This window comes from Bombina bombina, chromosome 1 (assembly GCF_027579735.1).
Source record: "Bombina bombina isolate aBomBom1 chromosome 1, aBomBom1.pri, whole genome shotgun sequence".
NCBI lineage: Eukaryota > Metazoa > Chordata > Amphibia > Anura > Bombinatoridae > Bombina > Bombina bombina.
In genome coordinates this window covers 350,924,007-350,947,695 of record NC_069499.1, presented here as the reverse complement: position 1 = coordinate 350,947,695, position 23,689 = coordinate 350,924,007, and the positions used below count along the sequence as shown (strand labels likewise).

Below are 23,689 nucleotides of genomic sequence, written 5' to 3'. Positions count from 1 at the left end.
ACCAGATGCCAAAAGATGACAACAAAGAACTTCAGTGAACCATTATAACTTTTGTTTTACAGGCACAATTCACACTTTCTTAATAAAGATTTTACTACACGCATACCCATCTAGTGTACCCACACTCACACACTCATACATGAACTTTTCCCAATATTTAAGACCATTGTATAAATGTTGCTAATGGGGTTTAGCATAGGATTTTGTGTTTCTATGTATAATTTTAAATTAATTTTTCTAATGAATTGTATAAAGTTAGATTAGGAATTGACAGTCCTAGGAAAGTACAGAAGAGCTCATATCGCCGAGGGAATGATTTCGAAGGGATGGTGGGAGAATTTCTCCTGTAAGGTTTTCGCTCCCACTGTGTTCTTCTGTACTAGTGGGTATAACTAGAAAACGGGGCAACATAGGAGAAGAAAAAGTGAGAGAATGTGGTGACATTTTTATCACAGGGATATTGGAATATAGCTCACAGATTTTATAACTGGCAATTCACATAGCTGGTTTATTCAAGTAGTTCTTTTGTCTAGTGTCTGTCTAGAAAGACACACCCAATGGTCTTTTTGAGTGACATTTGATAAGCCACTCCCTTTTGAATTGGGGTATAAAATACAACACCAGAGCATCTGTCTCTCTTTTTATCCTGGGCATGCTGTAAAGATGGCTGAAACTCTCAAGAAATATGACTAAGTACATTCCTATGATTATTTTAGCAGTATTGAACAAATTGGGGTTAGTGTGTAGTAAAGTTGCCCTGTATCTTAAAATGTGGACTGTATCTGTAAAATAGATTTATATATATACACCTTTAAATATTTATCTTATTATTAACATATATTGATTCCTAAATAAACTGTTTGACAAATAATGGAGGGCCTCTCAGAGTTTATTTCACAATTTATCTGTGTTGGTTTTTAGTGGTACCACCATAGAGATTTAGTATATTATATTTAGTAGAAAGTAAAGATATTTTAAATTAATAGATAACCACACCGTGGACTCATGTGTCATTAGAAAGAAAAGCTTTTTCATAAGGCAACAGGAATTCAGAGCAAATCTATGTGAATAAAAATGTTGGAAGTCTCCCATGTCTCACTATAATAAAGATTATTTATCTGAAACCAAAATGAGATCCTATGTAAGAGAAGTTGCATGCTCACTCCAATATGTCCCAGAAATAAAACATACACAGACAGCTAATCAATGAAACAAGAAGTACCAGCCTTTATCATATATTTAATAGATAATTGTTTATAAAGTGCTCTCCATTTTTTACCCAATAATAGTGACAAGACCTTTCATTTCCATGTAACAGAATAAATATGATATATTAAAGTGATATTTTACATTTTTACCCTTTTCCTGTAATTTTAAAAGTGATGGTAAAGTCAAATTTAAACTTTCATGGTTCAGAGCATGACATTTAAAACATTTTTCCAATGTATTTCTGTTATCAAATTTGCTTTGTTCTCTTAGTATCCTGTATTGAAGGATAACCATAGGTTGGCTTATAGGAGATCAGGAGTGTGCACATATCGTTAGCACTCTATGGCAGCAGTGTTTACAACATTGTGTATAGCTATACCTCGTTGCAAACACTGCTGCCATAGAGTGCTAATGAGACCTATGAGCCAAACTATGTTTAGCCTTCAATACCGGATACTAAGATACACTAGAAAGTTGTTTAAAATCGCATGCTCTGTCTGAACCATAAAAGTTTACATTTTTACTTTGCTGTCCCTTTAAGGCTTTTATGCCCTACCCATTCAACTGTTAGTCACATCACCTATATTAGAGTAGGTTTTATGCTGGCGGCTTCACACAGTCCTGAAGGAACGTGCACAAACCTCATTCCTGTATGGGGAGTTTGACAGTACACTTGGCACAGACGGGGCAGAAAGAGAGGAAAAGGTACAAATATTCTGCATTTCCTTCCTTTAGTAGCAATAAACTATTTATGAGAGGGGTGTTCTTGTATCCCTTAATCAATTAACCATATAACCATTTAAATATCTTGTTGAAAAATATGACATATTACATATACAATCCAGCCATGTGCAAGTGATATGCTTATATATTCTTGTGAAACACGGTCAGATCTGTGGCATGGAATTAAGCCGTGTTTGTCATCAGTGATTGTTCTAAACAGTTTGAAGAACTTGAAATAATTTTTCTTCATGAGTTTGGAGATGTAAAAAATCTTCCAGCTTTTCTAGGCAGCTCACTCTTGCTGTTAGATTGAGTCCTGTGAAAGCAAAAAGAGTTAAGAGCTACTGTCAGGATATTCATAACTCGCCAACACTGAACAGAAAGTCACTTAGTGGACAGAAAATAAAGAGGTACTTACAAATAAGGTGAAGGGCCTTTCGTATTCAAGGGAACCGAGAGAAAAGAGTTTATTTCTGGAGAGGTTAGTGGGCGGAACAAACGTTCTGGAGAGAGCAAAATAAAAAATATTTTAGGGACATTAAAGGGGTGCTCTTCCCTTTTGTACCATAATTTATTTACCCTCCCCAACACAACTCAGTAAGCCTAAAGCAAGTTCTCTAGTCAAAGCCTCAAGTATAGCCCTCCTCTTAACTATGCTCTGCCTGGATCATAGCAATCAGGCTCCTTATATTGCGTGTGCCCAAGTGTAAATGTTTATGTGCACAACTCACCCTGGGCCAAGTTTACAGAACTACAATTCTTATTTTCATCATTAGTTAGAAACTGGCTCCAGAATCCACAGGAAAGAGAGAGGAACAAGGACATCACCTTAAGAAAAGTTCAGAAATGTAAAGCTGTTTAGTTAAATATTTAGCGAAGTAAAAAATGGATGTCGTACAAAGCCACATAAGACGTGTATGCTCTTCAACAGATGTACAGATTACAATCCCCCTAGCCATTTACATTTCAACTCTGCCTATTAAATGTCCATAGTACATAACAAACAAAGGATTCTTTGTAAACACTACCACATTACAATATTAAAATATTATGAGTCAGCGATGAACATATATTACTTAAACTGGAAGAGCTTGTTCTATAACTTTCAAGTCTTTCTTTCCTTGTTCACAATGGCAGCCAGTTCCACAAAAGGAAGAGACCAAAGCAGCCGTGTATGATGGGTAAACGTAAAAACATACATATATACCTGTATATCATTCTTCATGTGAGAGTCCACAAGATTACTGTATATCACATGTGAATTACACTCAAGTATACTAGGAGGAAGAAAAGACAGACCTATATACCAGAGCTTAAATCTCACCTACTCTCTCTATATCCTCAGTCATAAATATGTCTAAGTAGGTGGATGAAAAAGAAAAGCAGGAAAGAAAGCATGGCAAATTACGTGCAAAACAAGTACTGGCAACAACTGTGTAAAATAAAGCACAAGACTTGTGAACTCACCATCAGGAAAGAAATTAATTTATCGGGCAAGCATGGATTTTGTTTTCTTTCATCAGTTGGTGAGAGTACCTGAGACAGCACACAAGGTAATCTAGGCAGTGAAGTTCACAAGACTACCATGTCACGAGGGGGGTGCAAACAGTTAAGGCAGGTATGTTAATGATCAGGCTTGCAGAATTTTCTTGCCTAAAGCAAACACATCAAAGTGATTACAATTTCAAAAATCATGTGAAAGAGGACCAAGTAGCGGCTTACAAATCTGTTCTATGGAAGCCTAATTACAGAAGGCCCAAGAACTGGCTGCTACTCTTGTAGAATGAGCATTAATCCACTCAGGAGGAGTCTTCCCTATAACAAGGTATGCCTTACAAAGGAAGGTCTTAAGCCAAGTGGCTAATGTAACTGTCCATTTTCTGGACCTTGAAAGGGTCCAAAAGTTATGGTAAACAGAGAAGAAAGTCTAAAATACTTTGTGGCTTCAACACCGAATTTTAATGCTTTCACACAATCAAAGTTGCTAAGCAGTCGCTCTTTGGAATGGTTAGGATCTGGACATATGGAAGGAACTACAATCTCATGGTTGATAGTATCAGAAGATACCACCTTGTGAAGAAAGGAATAACTATAGTTAAGAAAAGCTTTGTCCTGATGAAACCTCCGGAAAGGAGGTTTGCAAGAAAAAAAACTAAATCTAAAACTCTTCTGACTGAAGAAATGGCCAAAAGAGAAATAACCTTCCAGGATAAAAGCTAAAGCTCTAAACCATAGATAGGTTTAAAAAGAGAGGTCTGAAGAACCTTTAAAACTAGATTAAGATTTTAAAGACGAGAAACTGGTCTAATTTTGTCCATGTCCCATGCAACGTCCTGGATATCAAGAATCATGGCAATCCTCTTATGAAATAAGAAGGATAGGGCCAAAAACTGACCCCTAACATCCCATCCTTTAGGAACAGGTTTTCTGGCTTGTATTGGGAAAAACACTAGTCATTCAATCACTAGGCTGTCAAATTTATGGTTTTGAGACCCTGATAAAAGAACCAAATCCTGCAAGGCCAAGCTGGACCAATCAGAATGGCTGAACCTCATTTAAGGTTTAAGATGTAAATCAGCATAAAAGACCAGTGAACCACAAGGATCCCAAGACCTGGCATAATAGCAGGACAGCTTGTGATTCAAGTGAGAGGCCATGATATCTATCTACAGCAAGCCTCAACATCTCACTATCTGGAAGAAAAACTCCTGGTTCAGTAGTAATTCCCCTGGGTGAAAACACTAGCAGCATGTGGCTAGCGGAGATCCTGCAAAGGTAAAGTTCTGCCCAACTGAAAACGCGGGACCCTTCTTTGAGCCTGAAGATGAAATTTCGCACATGGGACTGCATCTGAGGCAGCAACCATGAGATCCACAATTTCCATGCACTGAGCAATGTAAGGAAAACAAAAAACGTATGCTTACGTGATTTTTCTCAAGATGTGGTGAGTCCACAGGTTCATCTTAATTACTGTTGGGAATACCACTCCTCGCCAGCAGGAGGAGGCAAAGAGCACCACAGTAAAAACTGTTAAGTATCACTTCCCTACCCATAAACCCCAGTAATTCGATCAAAAGTAAATGGAGAAAGGAAAGCAACACAAGGTGCAGCGGTGTCTGATGTTTAGTCAAAAATTATAAAAAAATAAGAAAAAAGGGTGGGTGCTTCACATCTTGAAGAAATACATTTATCAGGTAAGCATAAATTTTGTTTTCTTCTAAAGATGTGGTGAGTCCATGGGTTCATCTTAATTATTGTTGGGAACAAATACCCAAAGCAAGAGGACACAGATGAATAGGGAGGGATAAAAACCAGCATGCCTAAACGGAAGGCACCACTGCTTGAAGAACCTTTCTCCCAAAAGCTGCCTCAGCCAAGGCAAAAGTATAAAATCTGTAAAATGTAGAAAAGTTATGTAAAGAAGACCAAGTTGCAGCCTTGCAAATCTGTTCCATAGAAGCTCCATTTTTGAAATACCAAGAAGAGGCTATGGCTCTGGTGGAATGGGCCTTAATTCTCTCTGGAGGCTGCTTCCTAGAAGACTCGTATGCCATGCGAATCATACGTTGTAACCAAAAAGTAGTAGCTTTCTGACTTTTTCCGGAAAAAAACTCCAAAAAGAGCAGAAGACTTTCGAAAGTCTTTAGTCGCTTCCAAATAAAACTTAAGAGCACGGACCACGTCCAAATTATCTGAAGAAGGGTTCGGACACAGAGAAGGAACAACTATTTCCTGATTAAAATTCTTAGTAGAAACAACCTTGGGAATAAATCCCAACTTATCTGCATGAAAAATAAGATAAGGATCCTTCGAGGCCAAGCTGGGGCAATTAGAATTACTGATGCCCTTTCATGTCTTATGCGAGCAATCACCCGAGGCAGAAGATCAAACAGGGGAAACAGATAGGCTATACTGAAGTTCCAAGGAGCCACCAATGCATCTATCAGACAGGCTTGAGGATCCCTTGACTTGGACCCGTACTTTAGAAGCTTGGCATTTTAACTAGACGCCATGAAGTCCAACTCCGGAATTCCCCATCTGGATACCAACCTGGAGAACACCTCCGGATGAAGTTCCCATTCCCCTGGATGAAAAGTTTGTCTGCTTAGGAAGTCCGCTTCCCAGTTGTCTACTCCCGGAATATGGATGGCCGACAGACAGCAACAGTGGTCCTCAGCCCACTGAATGATCCGAGACACCTCCCTCATAACTAGAGAACTCTGAGTTCCCCCCTGGTGGTTGATGTACGCCATTGAAGATATGTTGTCTGATTGGAATCTGATGAACTGGCTCAAGACCAACTGAGGCCAGGCCAACAGCGCATTGTAAATTGCTCTCAATTCTAATATGTTGATAGGAAGTTTGGACTCCTCTCCAGTCCAAAGACCCTGAGCCTTGAGAGAATTCCAGACTGCACCCCAGCCCACTAGACTGGCATCCATAGTTACTATCACCCAAGAAGGTCTCCGAAAGCAGGTGCCCTGGGTCAGGTGATCCAGAGATAGCCACAGCAAAGAGAATCCTTCGTCTTATGGTCTAGAGTTATCTTTGAAGATAAATCCACATAATCTCTGTTCCACTGTCTGAGCATGCACAACTGTAAAGCTCTCAGATGAAATCGAGCAAATGGAACAATGTCCATGGCTGCCACCATTATACCAATTAACTCCATACATTGGGCAACTGAAGGACAAGGTGTCTCCTGCAGGGATTGATAAGACGATAGGAGCTTGTCTGTTCTGATCTCCGTCAGGAAGATCTTTATTAGGACAGAGTCTATAATTGTCCCTAGAAACACTACTCTTGTCGTTGGAACCAGAGAACTCTTCTCCAGATTCACCTTCCACCCGTGAGACCAGAGGAAGGACAGTAACCTCTCTGTGTGAGATGCTGCCTGAGGAAAGGAAGGGGCTTGAATCAGAATGTCGTCCAGATAAGGAGCCACTGCTTTCTCCCTGGATCGGACCACTGCTAGGAGAGCTCCCAGGACCTTTGAGAATATCCTGGGAGCCGTGGCAAGGACAAACAGTAAGGCCATAAACTGAAAGTGACGATCTAGAAATGCAAACCTCAGGAACTTGTGATGATCCCTGTGAATGGGAACATAAGCAAAACGAATCATACTTCTCAACCAGAGGGAAAGAGAAGTAGAATAGCCTTCTGACCCTTACGCTTTCCAGAGAAACAAACAAACAGGGCAGAATACTGGCGAAAATCCTTAGTAGCCTGTAGGTAAAATTTGAGAACATGCACAACATCCAAGTTATGCAACTGACGTTCCTCATGAGAAGAAGGATTAGGACAGAGAAAAGGAACAACAATTTCCTGATTAATATTTCTATCCGAAACCACCTTAGGGAGAAACCCCAATTTAGTACGAAGGACCACCTTATCTGCATGAAAAAAACAGAATTTATGCTTACCTGATAAATTACTTTCTCCAACGGTGTGTCCGGTCCACGGCGTCATCCTTACTTGTGGGATATTCTCTTCCCCAACAGGAAATGGCAAAGAGCCCAGCAAAGCTGGTCACATGATCCCTCCTAGGCTCCGCCTACCCCAGTCATTCGACTGACGTACAGGAGGAAATATGCATAGGAGAAACCATATGATACCGTGGTGACTGTAGTTAGAGAAAATAATTCATCAGACCTGATTAAAAAACCAGGGCGGGCCGTGGACCGGACACACCGTTGGAGAAAGTAATTTATCAGGTAAGCATAAATTCTGTTTTCTCCAACATAGGTGTGTCCGGTCCACGGTGTCATCCTTACTTGTGGGAACCAATACCAAAGCTTTAGGACACGGATGAAGGGAGGGAGCAAATCAGGTCACCTAAATGGAAGGCACCACGGCTTGCAAAACCTTTCTCCCAAAAATAGCCTCCGAAGAAGCAAAAGTATCAAATTTGTAAAATTTGGCAAAAGTGTGCAGTGAAGACCAAGTCGCTGCCTTACATATCTGGTCAACAGAAGCCTCGTTCTTGAAGGCCCATGTGGAAGCCACAGCCCTAGTGGAATGAGCTGTGATTCTTTCAGGAGGCTGCCGTCCGGCAGTCTCATAAGCCAATCGGATAATGCTTTTAAGCCAAAAAGAAAGAGAGGTAGAAGTTGCTTTTTGACCTCTCCTTTTACCAGAATAAACAACAAACAAAGAAGATGTTTGTCTGAAATCTTTAGTAGCCTCTAAATAGAATTTTAGAGCACGGACTACGTCCAAATTGTGTAACAAACGTTCCTTCTTTGAAACTGGGTTCGGACACAAAGAAGGTACAACTATCTCCTGGTTAATATTTTTGTTGGAAACAACTTTCGGAAGAAAACCAGGCTTAGTACGCAAAACCACCTTATCTGCATGGAACACCAGATAGGGCGGAGAACACTGAAGAGCAGATAACTCTGAAACTCTTCTAGCAGAAGAAATTGCAACCAAAAACAAAACTTTCCAAGATAATAACTTAATATCTACGGAATGTAAGGGTTCAAACGGAACCCCTTGAAGAACTGAAAGAACTAGATTTAGACTCCAGGGAGGAGTCAAAGGTCTGTAAACAGGCTTGATTCTAACCAGAGCCTGAACAAACGCTTGAACGTCTGGCACAGCTGCCAGCCTTTTGTGAAGTAAAACAGATAAAAAAAAAAACAAAAAAACTCTTAACCATCTCCGTGGAGATGTTGCCGGTGCAACGGCAAAGAGAATGACTGGGGTAGGCGGAGCCTAGGAGGGATCATGTGACCAGCTTTGCTGGGCTCTTTGCCATTTCCTGTTGGGGAAGAGAATATCCCACAAGTAAGGATGACGCCGTGTACCGGACACACCTATGTTGGAGAAAAGGAAATTTATGCTTACCTGATAAATTGATTTCTTCTACGATACGACGGGTCCATGGATTTCATCCTTACTTGTGGAATATTATCCTCCTGCTAACAGGAAGTGGCAAAGAGCACCACAGCAGAGCTGTATATATATAGCTCCTCCCTTCCCCCCACCCCCAGTCATTCGGCCGAAGGTTTAGGAAGAGAAAGGAAAAGCTAAAAGGTGCAGAATGTGACTGAAGTTTGTAAAATAAAATGAAATAAAATCTGTCTTAAAAATGACAGGGAGGGCCGTGGACTCGTCATATCGTAGAAGAAATCAATTTATCAGGTAAGCATAAATTTCCTTTTCTTCTACAAGATACGAGGAGTCCACAGATTTCATCCTTACTTGTGGGATACAATACCAAAGCTACAGGACACGGATGAAAGGGAGGGACAAGACAGGAACCTAAACGGAAGGCACCACACTGCTTGAAGAACTTTTCTCCCAAAAACAGCCTCAGAAGAAGCAAAAGTATCAAATTTGAAAAATTTGGAAAAAGTATGAAGGGACGACCAAGTCGCAGCCTTACAAATCTGTTCAACAGAAGCATTGTTTTTAAAAGCCCATGTGGAAGCCACAGCCCTAGTAGAATGAGCCATAATTCTTTCAGGAGGCTGCTGTCCAGCAGTCTCATATGCCAGGCGAATGATACTCCTCAGCCTAAAAGAAAAAGGTAGCCGTAGCTTTCTGACCCCTACGCTTTCCAGAATAAACAATGAATAATGAAGATGATTGATGGAAATTCTTAGTCGCCTGCAAGTAAAACTTCAAGGCACGGACCACGTCCAGATTATGTAACAGACGCTCTTTCTTAGGAGGAGGATTAGGACACAAGGAAGGAACAACAATTTCCTGAATAATATTCTTATTTGAAACAACCTTAGGAAGAAATCCAGGATTGGTACGTAAAACCACCTTATCAGAATGAAATATAACGCTGAAAGCTCAGAAACTCTTCGAGCAGAAGAAATGGCAACTAAAAATAGAACTTTCCAAGATAGCAATTTAATATCTATGGAATGCATGGGTTCAAACGGAACCCCTTGAAGAACTCGAAGAACTAAATTCAAACTCCAGGGAGGAGTAATTGGTCTAAATACAGGCTTAATTCTAGTTAGAGCCTGACAAAAAGACTGAACATCTGGCACATCTGCCAAACGTTTGTGAAGCAAAATTGATAAAGCAGAAATGTGTCCCTTTAAGGAACTTGCTGATAACCCTTTCTCCAATCCTTCTTGGAGAAAGGACAGAATCCTAGGAATCCTAATTTTACTCCATGAGTAACCCTTGGATTCACACCAAAAAAGATATTTACGGCATATCTTATTATAGATTTTTCGAGTGACAGGTTTTCGAGCCTGTATCAAAGTATCAATGACCGAATCAGAGAATCCTCGCTTAGATAGAATCAAGCGTTCAATCTCCAAGCAGTCAGCTGCAGAGAATTAAATTTGGATGTTGGAACGGACCTTGAATGAGAAGGTCCTGTCTCAAAGGAAGTTTCCACGGTGGTAGAGAGGACATGTCCACTAGGTCCGCATTACTGAAGCTCTCTCCTGTTTGATTCGAGCAATCACGCATGGAAGGAGAGGAAACGGTGGAAACACATAAGCTAGGCTGAACGACCAAGGCACTGCCAGGGCATCTATCAGTTCGGCCTGTGGATCCCTCGACCTGGATCCGTAACGTGGAAGTTTGGCATTCTGACGAGATGCCATCAAATCCAGTTCTGGTCTGCCCCATTGGCGAATCAATGAAGCAAACACCTCCGGATGGAGTTCCCACTCCCCCAGATGAAAAGTCTGCCGACTTAGAAAATCCGCTTCCCAGTTTTCTACTCCTGGGATGTAGATTGCCGACAGATAACAAGAGTGGGCCTCCGCCCATCGGATTATCTTGGATACTCCTATCATTGCTAAGGAACTCCTCGTTCCCCCCTGATGATTGATATAGGCCACAGTCGTGATGTTGTCCATCTGGAATCTGATGAATTTGGCTGAAGCCAACTGAGGCCATGCCTGAAGTGCATTGAATATTGCTCTCAGTTCCAGGATATTGATTGGAAGTAGAGACTCCACCAGAGTCCAAACACCCTGAGCCTTCAGGGAATTCCAGACTGCACCCCAGCCCAGAAGACTGGCACCCGTTGTCACTATCACCCACGAGGGTCTGCGGAAACATGTCCCCTGGGACAGATGATCCGGCGACAACCACCAAAGAAGAGAGTCTCTGGTCTCTTGATCCAGATTTATCTGAGGAGAAAAATTCGCAATAGTCCCCATTCCACTGTCCGAGCATGCACAGCTGCAGTGGTCTGAGATGAAAGCGGGCAGAAAGCGGGCAAACAGGATGATATCCATTGCTGCTACCATTAATCCAATGACCTCCATGCACTGAGCCACTGATGGCCGATGAATGGACTGAAGTGCTCGGCAAGTATTCAGAATCTTTGTTTTTCTGACCTCCGTCAGAAATATTTTCATGTCTACCGAGTCTATAAGAGTTCCCAAGAAGGGAACCCTTGTCCGTGGAACTAATGAACTCTTTTCTATGTTCACTTTCCAACCGTGAGTTCTCAGGAAAGACAATACTATGTCCGTGTGAGATTTTGTCAATTGATAAGTTGATGCCTGATTTAGAATATCATCCAGATAAGGCGCCACTGCTATGCCCCTCAATCTGAGAACCGCAAGAAGAGACCCAAGAACCTTTGTGAAGATTCTGGGTGCTGTGGCTAACCCGAAGGGAAGAGCCACAAACTGATAATATTTGTCCAGGAAGGCAAATCTTAGGAACTGATGATGATCCTTGTGGATAGGGATATGAAGGTAAGCATCCTTCAAGTCCACAGTAGTCATATATTGACCCTCCTGGATCATTGGTAAGATAGTTCGTATAGTCTCCATCTTGAACGATGGGACTCTGAGAAACTTGTTTAGACACTGGAGATCTAAAATGGGTCTGAAGGTTCCCTCTTTTTTGGGAACCACGAAAAGATTTGAGTAAAACCCCTGTCCCTGTTCTGGTATTGGAACGGGACAAATTACTCCCATGGTAGAGAGGTCTTTTACACAGCGTAAGAACGCCTCTCTTTTTATCTGGTCTACAGATAATCGTTTAAGATGAAATCTCCCTCTTGGAAGAAAATCCTTGAATTCCAGTTGATACCCGTGGGTCACGATTTCCAGCGCCCAGGGGTCCTGAAATCTCTTGCCCAAGCCTGAGCAAAGAAAGAAAGTCTGCCCCCTACTAGATCCGGTCCCGGATCGGGAGCCTCCCCTTCATGCTGTCTTGGTAGCAGCAGCGGGTTTCTTGGATTGTTTACCTTTATTCCAAGTCTGGTTGGGTCTCCAGACTGACTTAGATTGCTCTCCTTTAAAGTTTCGAAAGGAACAAAAATTATTTTGTTTACCCCTCATTTTAACAGACTTATGGCCTTTACCTCCAGTAATGTCAAAAATTATTTCCTTTAACTCAGGCCCGAATAGGGTCTTACCTTTAAAAGGAATAGCTAAAAGTTTAGATTTTGAGGACACATCAGCAGACCAAGATTTGAGCCATAACGCTCTACGCGCTAGAATGGCAAATCCTGCATTTTTCGCCGCTAATTTAGCAATTTGAAAAGCGGCCTCAGTAATAAAAGAATTAGCTAGCTTGAGAGCCTTAATTCTATCCAAAATGTCATCTAATGGAGTCTCAACCTTCAGAGACTCTTCTAGAGCATCAAACCAAAAAGCTGCTGCAGTAGTTACTGGAACAATGCAAGCCGTAGGTTGTAAAAGTAAACCCTGATGAATAAATAATTTCTTTAGAAGACCCTCTAACTTTTTATCCATAGGGTCTTTGAAAGCACAACTGTCCTAAATAGGTATAGTTGTACGCTTAGACAGGGTAGATATAGCTCCCTCCACCTTAGGGATCGTTTGCCACAAGTCCCGAATGGTGTCTGATATGGGAAACATTTTCTTAAAATTAGGAGGGGGAGAGAACGGTATACCTGGTCTATCCCATTCCTTTTTTTACAATTTCCAAAATTCTTTTAGGAACCAGAAAAACATCAGTGTAAGTAGGCACTTCTAGATATTTGTCTATCTTACACAATTTCTCTGGTGGTATAACAATAGGGTCACAATCATCCAGAGTCGCTAAAACCTCCCTAAGTAACAGACGGAGGTGTTCAAGCTTAAATTTAAAGGACATAACGTCCAAATCTGTCTGAGGTAACATATTTCCTGGGTCTGAAAATTCTCCCTCAGACAGCAATTCCCTAACCCCAAACTCAGAACACTGAGGGTACATCGGAAATAGCCAATAAAGCATCAGAGGATTCAGTATTCACAGCAATACCTGACCTACTGAGTTTAACCTGTAATACTGGTAATTTAGATAATACCTCTGTAAGGGTAGTTGACATAACTGCAGCCATCTCCTGCAGAGTAAAGTAATTAGATGCACTAGAGGTACTTGGCGTCGCTTGTGTGGGCGTTAAAGGTTGTGACACTTGGGGAGAATTGGATGGCATATCCTGATTCTCTTCAGACTGAGAATCATCTTTAGGCACACTTTCTTTACCTAAAATATGCTTTTTACATTGTAAGGCCTTTTCAGTACACAATGGCTTCTAAACACATAGAGCAATTAGTATCCTCAATGTCAGACATCTTGAACAGACTAGCAATAACCACAATAGTCGTTAAACACTTTATTTATTGATTTAAATGATTTTACAAAAAAGTGTACTGCGCCTTTAAGAAATAAAAAAGCGTACAAGTTTCCCAAAACTGCTTTAAAATGCTAAATAACGCAATAAGAATACATACACATGTTCAATGTGGCCAAAAAGTATTGCACCTTAAGAGCAAAGGGCTAAATTAACCTTTACAGGACATTTATAGCAAAAAATATAATTTGTTTGAAAAAATGACCCCTGCACCTCGCTACTGCACCGCTGTAGCGCCTACCTGCCCTCAGGGTACCGCAAAACGACTCTATAATGATCCGGTCATCAGAACATAAGTTTAGGCCCAACCGGAGCTAATGCCTGCTGCCGAAAATAGGCCCCGTCCATAATGGACGTCAAACAAGTAATCTGTAATACCGCATGGGAAGCGGTTAGAAAGAAAAGCCATGTGGTCCCCAAAAAAAGCAGCACAATAATGCTGCAGCCATACTGATATTTGTGTCTCAAATAAAACGATAAGCTGCCTCCCAGTGCCCCTTTTTATAACACTTCAGCCCAGAAATATGTCAATAAAAAACGTTAAACACAGGATTTTAAGTAACACCCTTTGTGTACAGGTCTAATTATTACCCCTTCCCTTGCAGGGAATAAAATGTCAGCCAATTCTGATATAACAGGTCTCTTCAGAAATAAAAGACTGAACATACCTCAATGCTTGTAGCATGCAACCGTTCTCCACACTGAAGATTTCTCTTGCTCTACCTTCAGCACTCTGTGGGAACCAACATGGATCTTAGTTACGACTGCTAAGATCATCAACCTCAGAGCAGAAATCTTCTTCCATATCTCCCTGAGGAAAATAGTACACACCGGTACCATTTAAAAATAAAAAAACTTCTTGATTGAAGAAACTAAAACTAACACCTCACTTTACTTCTTCCTAGTATAACACAGGCAAAGGAATGACTGGGGGTGGAGGGGAAGGGAGCAGCTATATATACACTGCTCTGCTGTGGTGCTCTTTGCCACTTCCTGTTAGCAGGAGGATAATATCCCACAAGGATGAAATCCGTGGACTCGTCGTATCTTGTAGAAGAAATAAGGTAAGGCGAATCGCACTGCAAAACAGTTTGGAAACTCTCCGAGCAGAATAGCGATAAGAAACAAAACCTTCCAAGATAACAGCTTAATATCTATGGAACACATTGGCTCAAACAGAGCCTGCTGCAAAACTCTAAGAACTAGGTTAAAGCTCCAAGAAGGAGCAACAGGTTTAAACACAGGTCTGATTCTGACCAGGCCCTGACAAAAAGATTGAACATCTGGCACATCCGTCAGACGCTTAAGTAAAAGAATAGATAATGCAGAAATATGACCTTTAAGAGAACTGACTGACAACCCTCTCTCTAGACCCTCCTGGAGAAAAGACAAAATTCTTGTAATCCTGACCCTACTCCAAGAGTAGCCCTTCGATTCACACCAATAAAGGAATTTATTCCATACCTTATGGTAAATCTTACGAGTAACAGGCTTGCATGCCTGAAGCATGGTATCAATGACTGACTCAGAAAACCCGCGCTTAGCCAGAACTAAGCGTTCAATCTCCATGCAGTCAGCTTCAGAGAAACAAGATTTGGATGGAGGAAAGGACCCTGAGTTAGAAGGTCCTTCCGCCCACTGAATAATCCGAGCCACCTCCTTCATGGCCAAGGAACTCCAAGTTCCGACTGGAACCTGATAAACCTGGCTAAGGACAATTGAGGCCAAGCCATCAGAGCATTGAAGATTGCTTTAAACTCAAAGATAGAGAGAAGACTCCATAGACCCTGAGCCTTTAACAAGTCCCAGACTGCTCCCCAGCCTAGAAGGCTGGTGTCCATGGTCAATATCACCCAGGAGGGTCTCCGGAAGCATGTGCCCTAAGACAGTTGATCCTGAGAAATCCAACTTGAGAGAGAGTCTCTTGTTAACTGGTCCATATCTATCCTCTGAGACAGATCTGAATGGTCTCCATTCCATTGTCTGAGCATGCATAACTGCAGAGCTCTCAAATGGAATCGAGCAAAGGGAATGATGTCCATGGAAGCGACCATCAGACCAATTACCTCTATGCATTGAGTCACTGATGGCCGAACCGTAGACTCCATCAGAAAAATCTTCATAGATAGGGAATCTATGATGGTCCCTAAGAAACACACCCTTGTAGTTGGAACAAGGGAACTCTTCTACAAATTCAGTTTCTATCCGTGGGAACGTAGAAAAGACAGCAAGATCTCTGTATGAGAGTTTGATTGTTGAAAAGATGGAACCTGAACCAATATGTCGTCCAGGTAAGGAACCACCACAATTCCCTGAGACCTGACAACTGCCAAGAGAGCCCCCAGAACCTTTGAGAAAAATCTGGGAGCTGTAGCAAGGCCAAATGTAACAAACTGAAAGTTATTGTCTATAAAAGCAAATCTCAGGAGCTGGTGATGATCCCTGTGGATGGGAAACATGAAGATGTGTGTCCTTCAGGTCTATGGTCATCATGAACTAAGCCTCTTGGACCAAAGGAAGAATGGAACGAATGGTTTCCATTTTGAAGGATGGTAGCCTGAGAAACTTGTTGAGACACTTTAGGTCTAAAATGGGTCGAAAAGTTCCCTTTTTTTTTGGGAACCACAAACAGATTTGAATAGAATCCTAAACCCTGTTCCTTCACTGGAACTAGAACAATCACTCCCAGAGAGGTAAGGTCCTGAACGCAGCTTAAGAATGCCTCTCTTTTTACCTGATCCCCAGATAACCTTGAGGAGAAATCTGCCCCTGGGAGGACGAGATTTGAATTCTATTTTGTATCCCTTAGATACTATGTCCACAGCAACATCTTGCTTGACGAAACAAGGAAGGTCTGCCCTCCATTTGATCCAATCCTGGACCGGGGGCAGACCCTTTATGCTGACTTAGTCTCAGATGAGGGCTTTTTTGATTGCTTCCTCTTATTCCAAGTCTGATTGGGTCTCCAAGAGGACTTGGATTGCTCCTGCTTGGAGGAGGGAGAGGAAGACTTTTGAAGTTACGAAAGGAACGGAAATTAGAACTCCGACGTCCCTTAGGTCTATTCTTGTCTTTTCACCTGTAATTTCAGAAATTATCTCTGCCAGACCAGGACCAAACAGGGTCTTACCCTTGTAAGGTAGCAACAGGAGCTTGGACTTGAAGGTAACATCAGCTGACCAAGATTTCAGCCACAGAGCCCTGTGGGCTAGGACAGTGAAGCCAGACATCTTGGCTCCTAGTCTAATGACTTGCATGTTCACATCAGAGATAAAGGAATTGGCTAGTTTGAGAGCCTTAATCCTATCTTGGATCTCCTCTAAAATCAATTCGGACAAAGCATTGCACCAAGATGCTGCACTTGTTACTGTGGCAATACAAACTGCAGGTTGCCATTTTAGACCCTAATGAACATACATTTTCTTGAAATAAGCCTCCAGCTTTTTGTCCATGGGATCCTCAAAAGAACAGCTATCCTCAAAAGAACAGCTATCCTCAATAGGAATCGCGGTTCTCTTAGCGAGAATAGAAATAGCCCCTTCTACTTTAGGCACCGTGCGCCATGAGTCTCGAATGGAGTCAGCAACAGGAAACATCTTTTTAAAAACAGGAGATGGGGAGAAAGGTATCCCTGGCTTATCCCATTACTGTGCAATGATCTCAGACACACGGTCTGGAACAGGAAACACTTCCACAGAGGAAGGAACATCATAACATTTGTTAGGGTTGACAGCGACAGAAGAATCGGAGTTGTCCATAGTAGCCAGTACCTCCTTTAGCAGTAAACAAAAGGTGTTCAAGCTTAAATCTGAAGTTTACTTCTTCAGAATCAGTCAAAGGATTTATACTGTCCGAATCTGAGATTTCACCCTCAGAAGCTACCGAGGTATCCTCCTCATCAGATTTATGAGGGAGGTCAACTTGCGAAGCAGCAGGCAGGGCAGAAACCTTATACTCAGAATTTTTTTTAGATTTCCTCTTGCGCTACCCCATCATGGGAAAAGCAGAAAAAGCCGCAGATACCGCAGAAGATATCTGTGCGGCAAAATCTATTGGCAAATAAACTCCTCCAGGAGGCTGAGAGGAACTGCAGGGCACTGTATGTGAAGCCGTTGAGGCTTGGGACGTGTGAGGAGAAAGCTGTGGCACTGCCTGAACAGCATCATGCTGAGAGACATTAGGCTCCGAAACAAGTAATTTGTCTGTACATTTTAAAGCTTTTTCTAAACACGAGGAACCAAATTGCATAGGTAAGACAATTTGGGCCTCCAAACATAATGAGCATTTATCAAAAGGAACAGACTCCTGTTCACTATTCTTGGCTGATAAAGGCTCAAAAAGTAAGGAATGTCACTAAGAAAAAAAAAGTTTTTTCTTCAAAATGCTAGGCAAATAAATAAAAAATACACCTCTACACCTCAGAAGCTGAGGTGCCCTACCATAACCTTCAGAGACTGAGCGAACTAAGGACTCTCCAGTCGGCCAAGATCGGGAGGTCACGTGAGCGGCATCAAAAGAAACTGCGCAATAAGAAAAAAAAGCATGCGTTTCATACACTGAAGTGAAAAATGGAGTAACCGTTTAAAACATACCCCACTTGAAATGTTATGAAATTAAAATCATATAGCCTTAAGATTAGAGGCCGTCCCAAACCTTTAAGGAAGGCTGTTAACCCTATAGTCTCTTTTCACATACTAATAGTGCCTGCAAATTGCCCCAAAAAATCCTTACTAAAGGATTATAATGTCCCATGAAATGAATGCAGAATTAAAATAGACAGTGCAAGTCTCCAGTACCTAGAAAACAAAAGCACTTACCTGCAAATCTAGCTGTCGGGCAGGAAGACCGCTCACAAGACGTGAAAGGACACATACCCCACTTGAAATGTTATGAAATTAAAATCATATAGCCTTAAGATTAGAGGCCGTCCCAAACCTTTAAGGAAGGCCGTTAACCCTATAGTCTCTTTTCACATACTAATAGTGCCTGCAAACTGCCCCAAAAAATCCTTACTAAAGGATTATAATGTCCCATGAAACGAATGCAGAATTAAAATAGACAGTGCAAGTCTCCAGTACCTAGAAAACAAAAGCACTTACCTGCAAATCTAGCTGTCGGGCAGGAAGACTGCTCACAAGACGTGAAAGGACACATACTCCTTAGAGATACCTGTAAAAAAAGAAAGAACAGAGTAGGGCAGTAAATATGTTAGAAAACAAAGCAAGGACCGCCTCACCACTTTCTAACTCCTTAAAAGCCACCACTACTCTTACTCAAGAGATTGACGTGGACACAGCTACAACCAAATCCTTGCTTGCAGGGAAAAGTACCTGAAAAAGGAATAAATATCTTCAGACACCAACTTCACGTCCTCCATTGACAGAGACAAAGAGAATGACTTGGGGTTATGGGTAAGGGAAGTGACACTTAACAGCTTTGCCTCCTCCTGCTGGCTAGGAGTGAATATCCCACTAGTAATTGGAATGACGTTGTGAACTCTCCATGTCTTAGGAAAGAAAAGAGTGCCTGGACCTAAAGATTGTTGAAGTAAATGGTTAGAGATTCCTTGCATTTGGACCATAATCAACAATGTTCCTAGAACCATGGTAAATACTCTGAGCACTGTTGCCAGACCAACAAACCAGCATCTTTTAAATCTATGGTAAACATAAATTGACCCTCCTGCAAAAAGTATAGTGCAAATCGTATCCATCTTTAAAGTGTGAACTTTTTAAAAGATTTGAAACCCAGGTAAAAAACGAAATTTATGCTTACCTGATAAATGTATTTATTTCTTGACACGGTGAGTCCACGGATCATCATCAATTACTGTTGGGAATATCTGTCATGGCCAGCAGGAGGAGGCAAAGAGCACCACAGCAAAGCTGATAAATATATCTTCCTACCCGCAATCCTCCAGCCATTTGACCAAAGGAAAGGAGAGAAAGGAAGTAACAAGGTGGAGAGGTGCCTGAGGTTTATATAAAAAAAAAACCTGTCTGAAAAATACAGGGCGGGCCGTGGACTCAGCGTGTCAAGAAATAAATTTATCAGGTAAGCATTAATTTAGTTTTCTTTCTAATGACACGGTGAGTCCACAGATCATCATCAATTACTGTTGGGAATCAATACCCAAGCTAGAAGAAGAAGAAGGACAGGGAGAAGGAACCACAATTTTCTCATTCATGCTTCTGTTCGAAATCACTCTAGAACTGCCTCATCCACATGAACTATGAGATAAGGAGAATTACACTGCAATGCTGAGAGCTCAGAACCCTCCGAACAAAAGATTAACAGTAACAAAAATAACTTCCAAGATAAAAACCTAATAACTATGGAATACATAGGCTCAAACGGAGCCTGATGAAAAACCTTAAAAACAAGGCTAAAACTCCAAGGAGGAGTAACAGATTAACATACAGACCTGATTCTGGTCAGGGCCTGCCAAAAGGATTAAACATCCGGTACGTCCACCAGACACTTGTAAAAAAGAATGGATAAGACGGAAATCTGACCCAGGAGGGTACTGACAGATAACCCCTTCACGAGGCCTTCCTGGACAAAAGGCAAAATCCAGGGAATCCTGACCTTATTCCAAGAAGACCCTATAGCCTTACACCAAAACTCTCTATTGACAGGCTTCCAAGCCTGAATCATGTATCCAATAACAGATTCAAAATTCCATGCTTAGCGAAATCAAGCGTTTCGATGAAGAAAAATATTCCTTGAGAAGAAGATCCATTCTCAGAGGAAGCCTCCACAGAGGTATAAAAAACAGTCCTACTAGGAATGCATACCAAATCCTGTGAGGCTACGCAGGAGCTATAAAAAAAATCAGACGCTCGACTTGCTTGACCCGAGCGAAGACTTGAGATAAGAGAGCAAACGTAGGAAGGAATACGTTCACCTGCCATAGCAAGGAACTGTCAGTGCATCAGACAGAAAAAACCCCCCAGAGGATCTCTCAACCTCGAACCGGACTTAGAAAGCTTGGCGTCCTGATGAGACGCCATCCGCTCCAATTCAAACAATCCCATTTGTTTGTTAAACTGAGAGCCCTTACAGATGGAGACCTCACTCTCTAGGATGGAAAGTCTGACTACACAGGAAAGAGGAGAACATACTCTTCTGAGGCCAAAAACCCTGCCCTAAACAGGGCCCAGACCAGCAGGTTGGTGTCAGTGGACACAACACCCAGGAATGTCTCTCGAGGCACACGCCCTGAAACATCTTGAGAAAACACTATGGTGTAGAGACTCTTGTCGACTGACCTAGATCTATTCTCCGAGACAGATCCAACTGTTCTTCCAATTTATGGAAAAACAGTTATACATTGAAAACACTGAAAGGGGAAGTCAAGTCAACAGTAGCTCCAACTTTCTGGATGCAAAATATCCAGCGATTTACTAGACCACAAAACTAGTTGTTGGCCGGATATGAAACTGCAGAAAAAGGAAACAAATAAACCCTTAACAGTCTGACCTCTGTCAGAAGATGCTTCTAGACCTAGAACCTAATAAATTCTTGTAGAAGGAAAAAGGGAACTATCCTTCAGATTAATTTCCCCACTAAAAGAAGCCTTGACAAGAGTTCTCGAAGAGAAACTGCTTGAAGAAGGAGTGACACCTGAGCGCTTATGATGTCCAGAAGGTATATACTACCCCAGGAGCTAAAATCCTTCTAGGACTTGAAGACAAAGTCCGTAGCCTGCAAAACATGATCTAGTCGAGGCTATTAGTCCCCCCTCAGAGAGGGGGAACTCACTAATAGGAACAGAAAGCCAACTCTAGATTTAAACTCTCAACCTTCAGCCTTTAAGATAGCAAACTTGAGAAAATGCCCAATCCTGTGAAACAAAATGTTCAATATGAACAGGCCCACTTGAACAAAAAAAATAGATACTACTTGAAGGTCAGAACCTGAGAAGCTTGAAGAAACCACCTAGCTCCCGTTCTCAGACAGGGACTAGAACTATCACTCCCAGAGAGCGATGTTATCCTATGGAATTGTAATTATTCAAAAGGATAATCTGCTCCTGGGAAGAAATCAAGATTGGATTTCAAAAAAGGTATGACTGAAAGGATAAGGAAACCGAAAACTTTCCAATAGTTCTACTCTCTTGACGAGTAGTAAAAAACATCTTACCACCTACAAGTCAAAATAATAATGTCAGACCAAGCCCAAACAAAGTCGCCTACTTGAAAGGAAATGCCAGAAGCGTGAATTTGGGGGAAACTCAAAATATTAACCCTGCAACAGCAGAACCTACCCTGGGCTGTATTGCTGAACTACAGGGAGGCCCTTTATCCTGCCATTAGGCAGCCACAATATCCCCGCGGCAAACACTGCAAGTCCAGAAAAAAACAAGGCACTGCTCTAGATAAGCAATTAAAGGGACATTATACACTCATTTTTTCTTTGCATAAATGGTTGTAGATGATCTATTTATATAGCCCATAAAGTTTTTTTTTAAATAAATGTATAGTTTTGCTTATTTTTAAATAACATTGCTCTGATTTTCAGACTCCTAACCAAGCCCCAAAGTTTTATGTGAATACTGTCAGCTACCTTCTCCAGCTTGCTCCTGTTTGTGTAAAGGGTCTTTTCATATGTAAAAGAAGGGGGAGGGGGGGGAGTGTCTTATTTGCCACTTGCAGTGGGCTTTTCCCTGAAGCATAGGAAAAACAGACAAAGCCACAGCTACCGCAGAGGATAACTGAGCTGCCAATCTGCAGGCAAATACACTCCTCTTGGAGATTGAGAGGCACCGCAGGGCACTGCATGTGATGTCAATAAAGCTTGGGACAAGGGAATAGAAGCTGTATCATTGCCTGAACAGCATCATCCTAAGATATATTGAGTTAATAGATAAACGATCCAATTTGTGACATATAGAAACATGTCAGAACAAACAGGGTATGACTCACAGTTGAATGCTAAATTACATATAGCCCAAGCGACAGCATGCATTACATATAGAAGAAGTCCCTAGTTTCCAAAAAGAAACCAGACTTAACCCCTTATAAACTGAAAGAGACACCTTATTAATGAAATATAACTTAAGATTTAGACGTATATAATAAATTAGAGGGCTGAGAAAAACCTGTTTTTTTATTAAATAATATGCACATCGTCTTCTACCCTTCATAATGTTAACATAACTTTTAAACAGAAAGAGACACTCGCATACAAATCTAATCTAACTTAATAAAAATTAGATTAATATAATAAAGGATAAGGCTGCTTGTTTTTAGAAAAAAACCTGTCTTTATTAATAAATATGTATATCTCCCTCTGCCTTTCCTTAAGTGTTAACGGTAGAGATTGCCTAACCTATTGCATAAGCAAAACAAAGCAACTTTGAGGCAGAGATAGAATAACATAGTCCCGCTATGAAAAAACCTCCACAGAGAGGATGTACTTATTGGAAAAAACTCCTACGATCTATCGGCAACAAGGAGGCGTGGTTACAGAACAGCACAGATATAGCCGAAAATGGCGCCTCTCCGAGCAAACAAAGGCGGCGGGGTTTACTAAGCCACGCAGGTCCTAATAGTAACACACATGTTGGAACAAAAATGAAGCGCCTCATCAACCGATCCCTTTCTGTCAACTGGCATACCGGAAAAAAAGGCACACAGTGTTACTGGCCAAAAAACCCATAATTTATGTAAGAACTTACCTGATAAATTCATTTCTTTCATATTAGCAAGAGTCCATGAGCTAGTGACGTATGGGACGTATGGGACGTATGGGATATACATTCCTACCAGGAGGGGCAAAGTTTCCCAAACCTCAAAATGCCTATAAATACACCCCTCACCACACCCACAATTCAGTTTAACGAATAGCCAAGAAGTGGGGTGATAAGAAAAAAGTGCGAAAGCATATAAAATAAGGAATTGGAATAATTGTGCTTTATACAAAAAAATCATAACCACCACAAAAAAAGGGCGGGCCTCATGGACTCTTGCTAATATGAAAGAAATGAATTTATCAGGTAAGTTCTTACATAAATTATGTTTTCTTTCATGTAATTAGCAAGAGTCCATGAGCTAGTGACGTATGGGATAATGATTACCCAAGATGTGGATCTTTCCACGCAAGAGTCACTAGAGAGGGAGGGATGAAATAAAGACAGCCAATTCCTGCTGAAAATAATCCACACCCAAAATA

General features: G+C 41.4%; 1 protein-coding gene across 1 annotated transcript in view; it reads right to left on the bottom strand.

Annotated features, from left to right (window-relative positions):
• Positions 1-2,178: 2,178 nt before the first annotated feature.
• Positions 2,179-23,689, bottom strand: part of LOC128658006 (rac GTPase-activating protein 1-like) — a 578,168-nt gene continuing 556,657 nt past the window's right edge. The window contains exons 15-17 of the mRNA XM_053712449.1: positions 2,664-2,760; positions 2,351-2,435; positions 2,179-2,248 (exon numbers count right to left, since the gene is read on the bottom strand). Coding sequence (XP_053568424.1) covers positions 2,179-2,248; positions 2,351-2,435; positions 2,664-2,760 — 252 coding nt within the window. The remainder of the gene's footprint in view (positions 2,249-2,350; positions 2,436-2,663; positions 2,761-23,689) is intronic.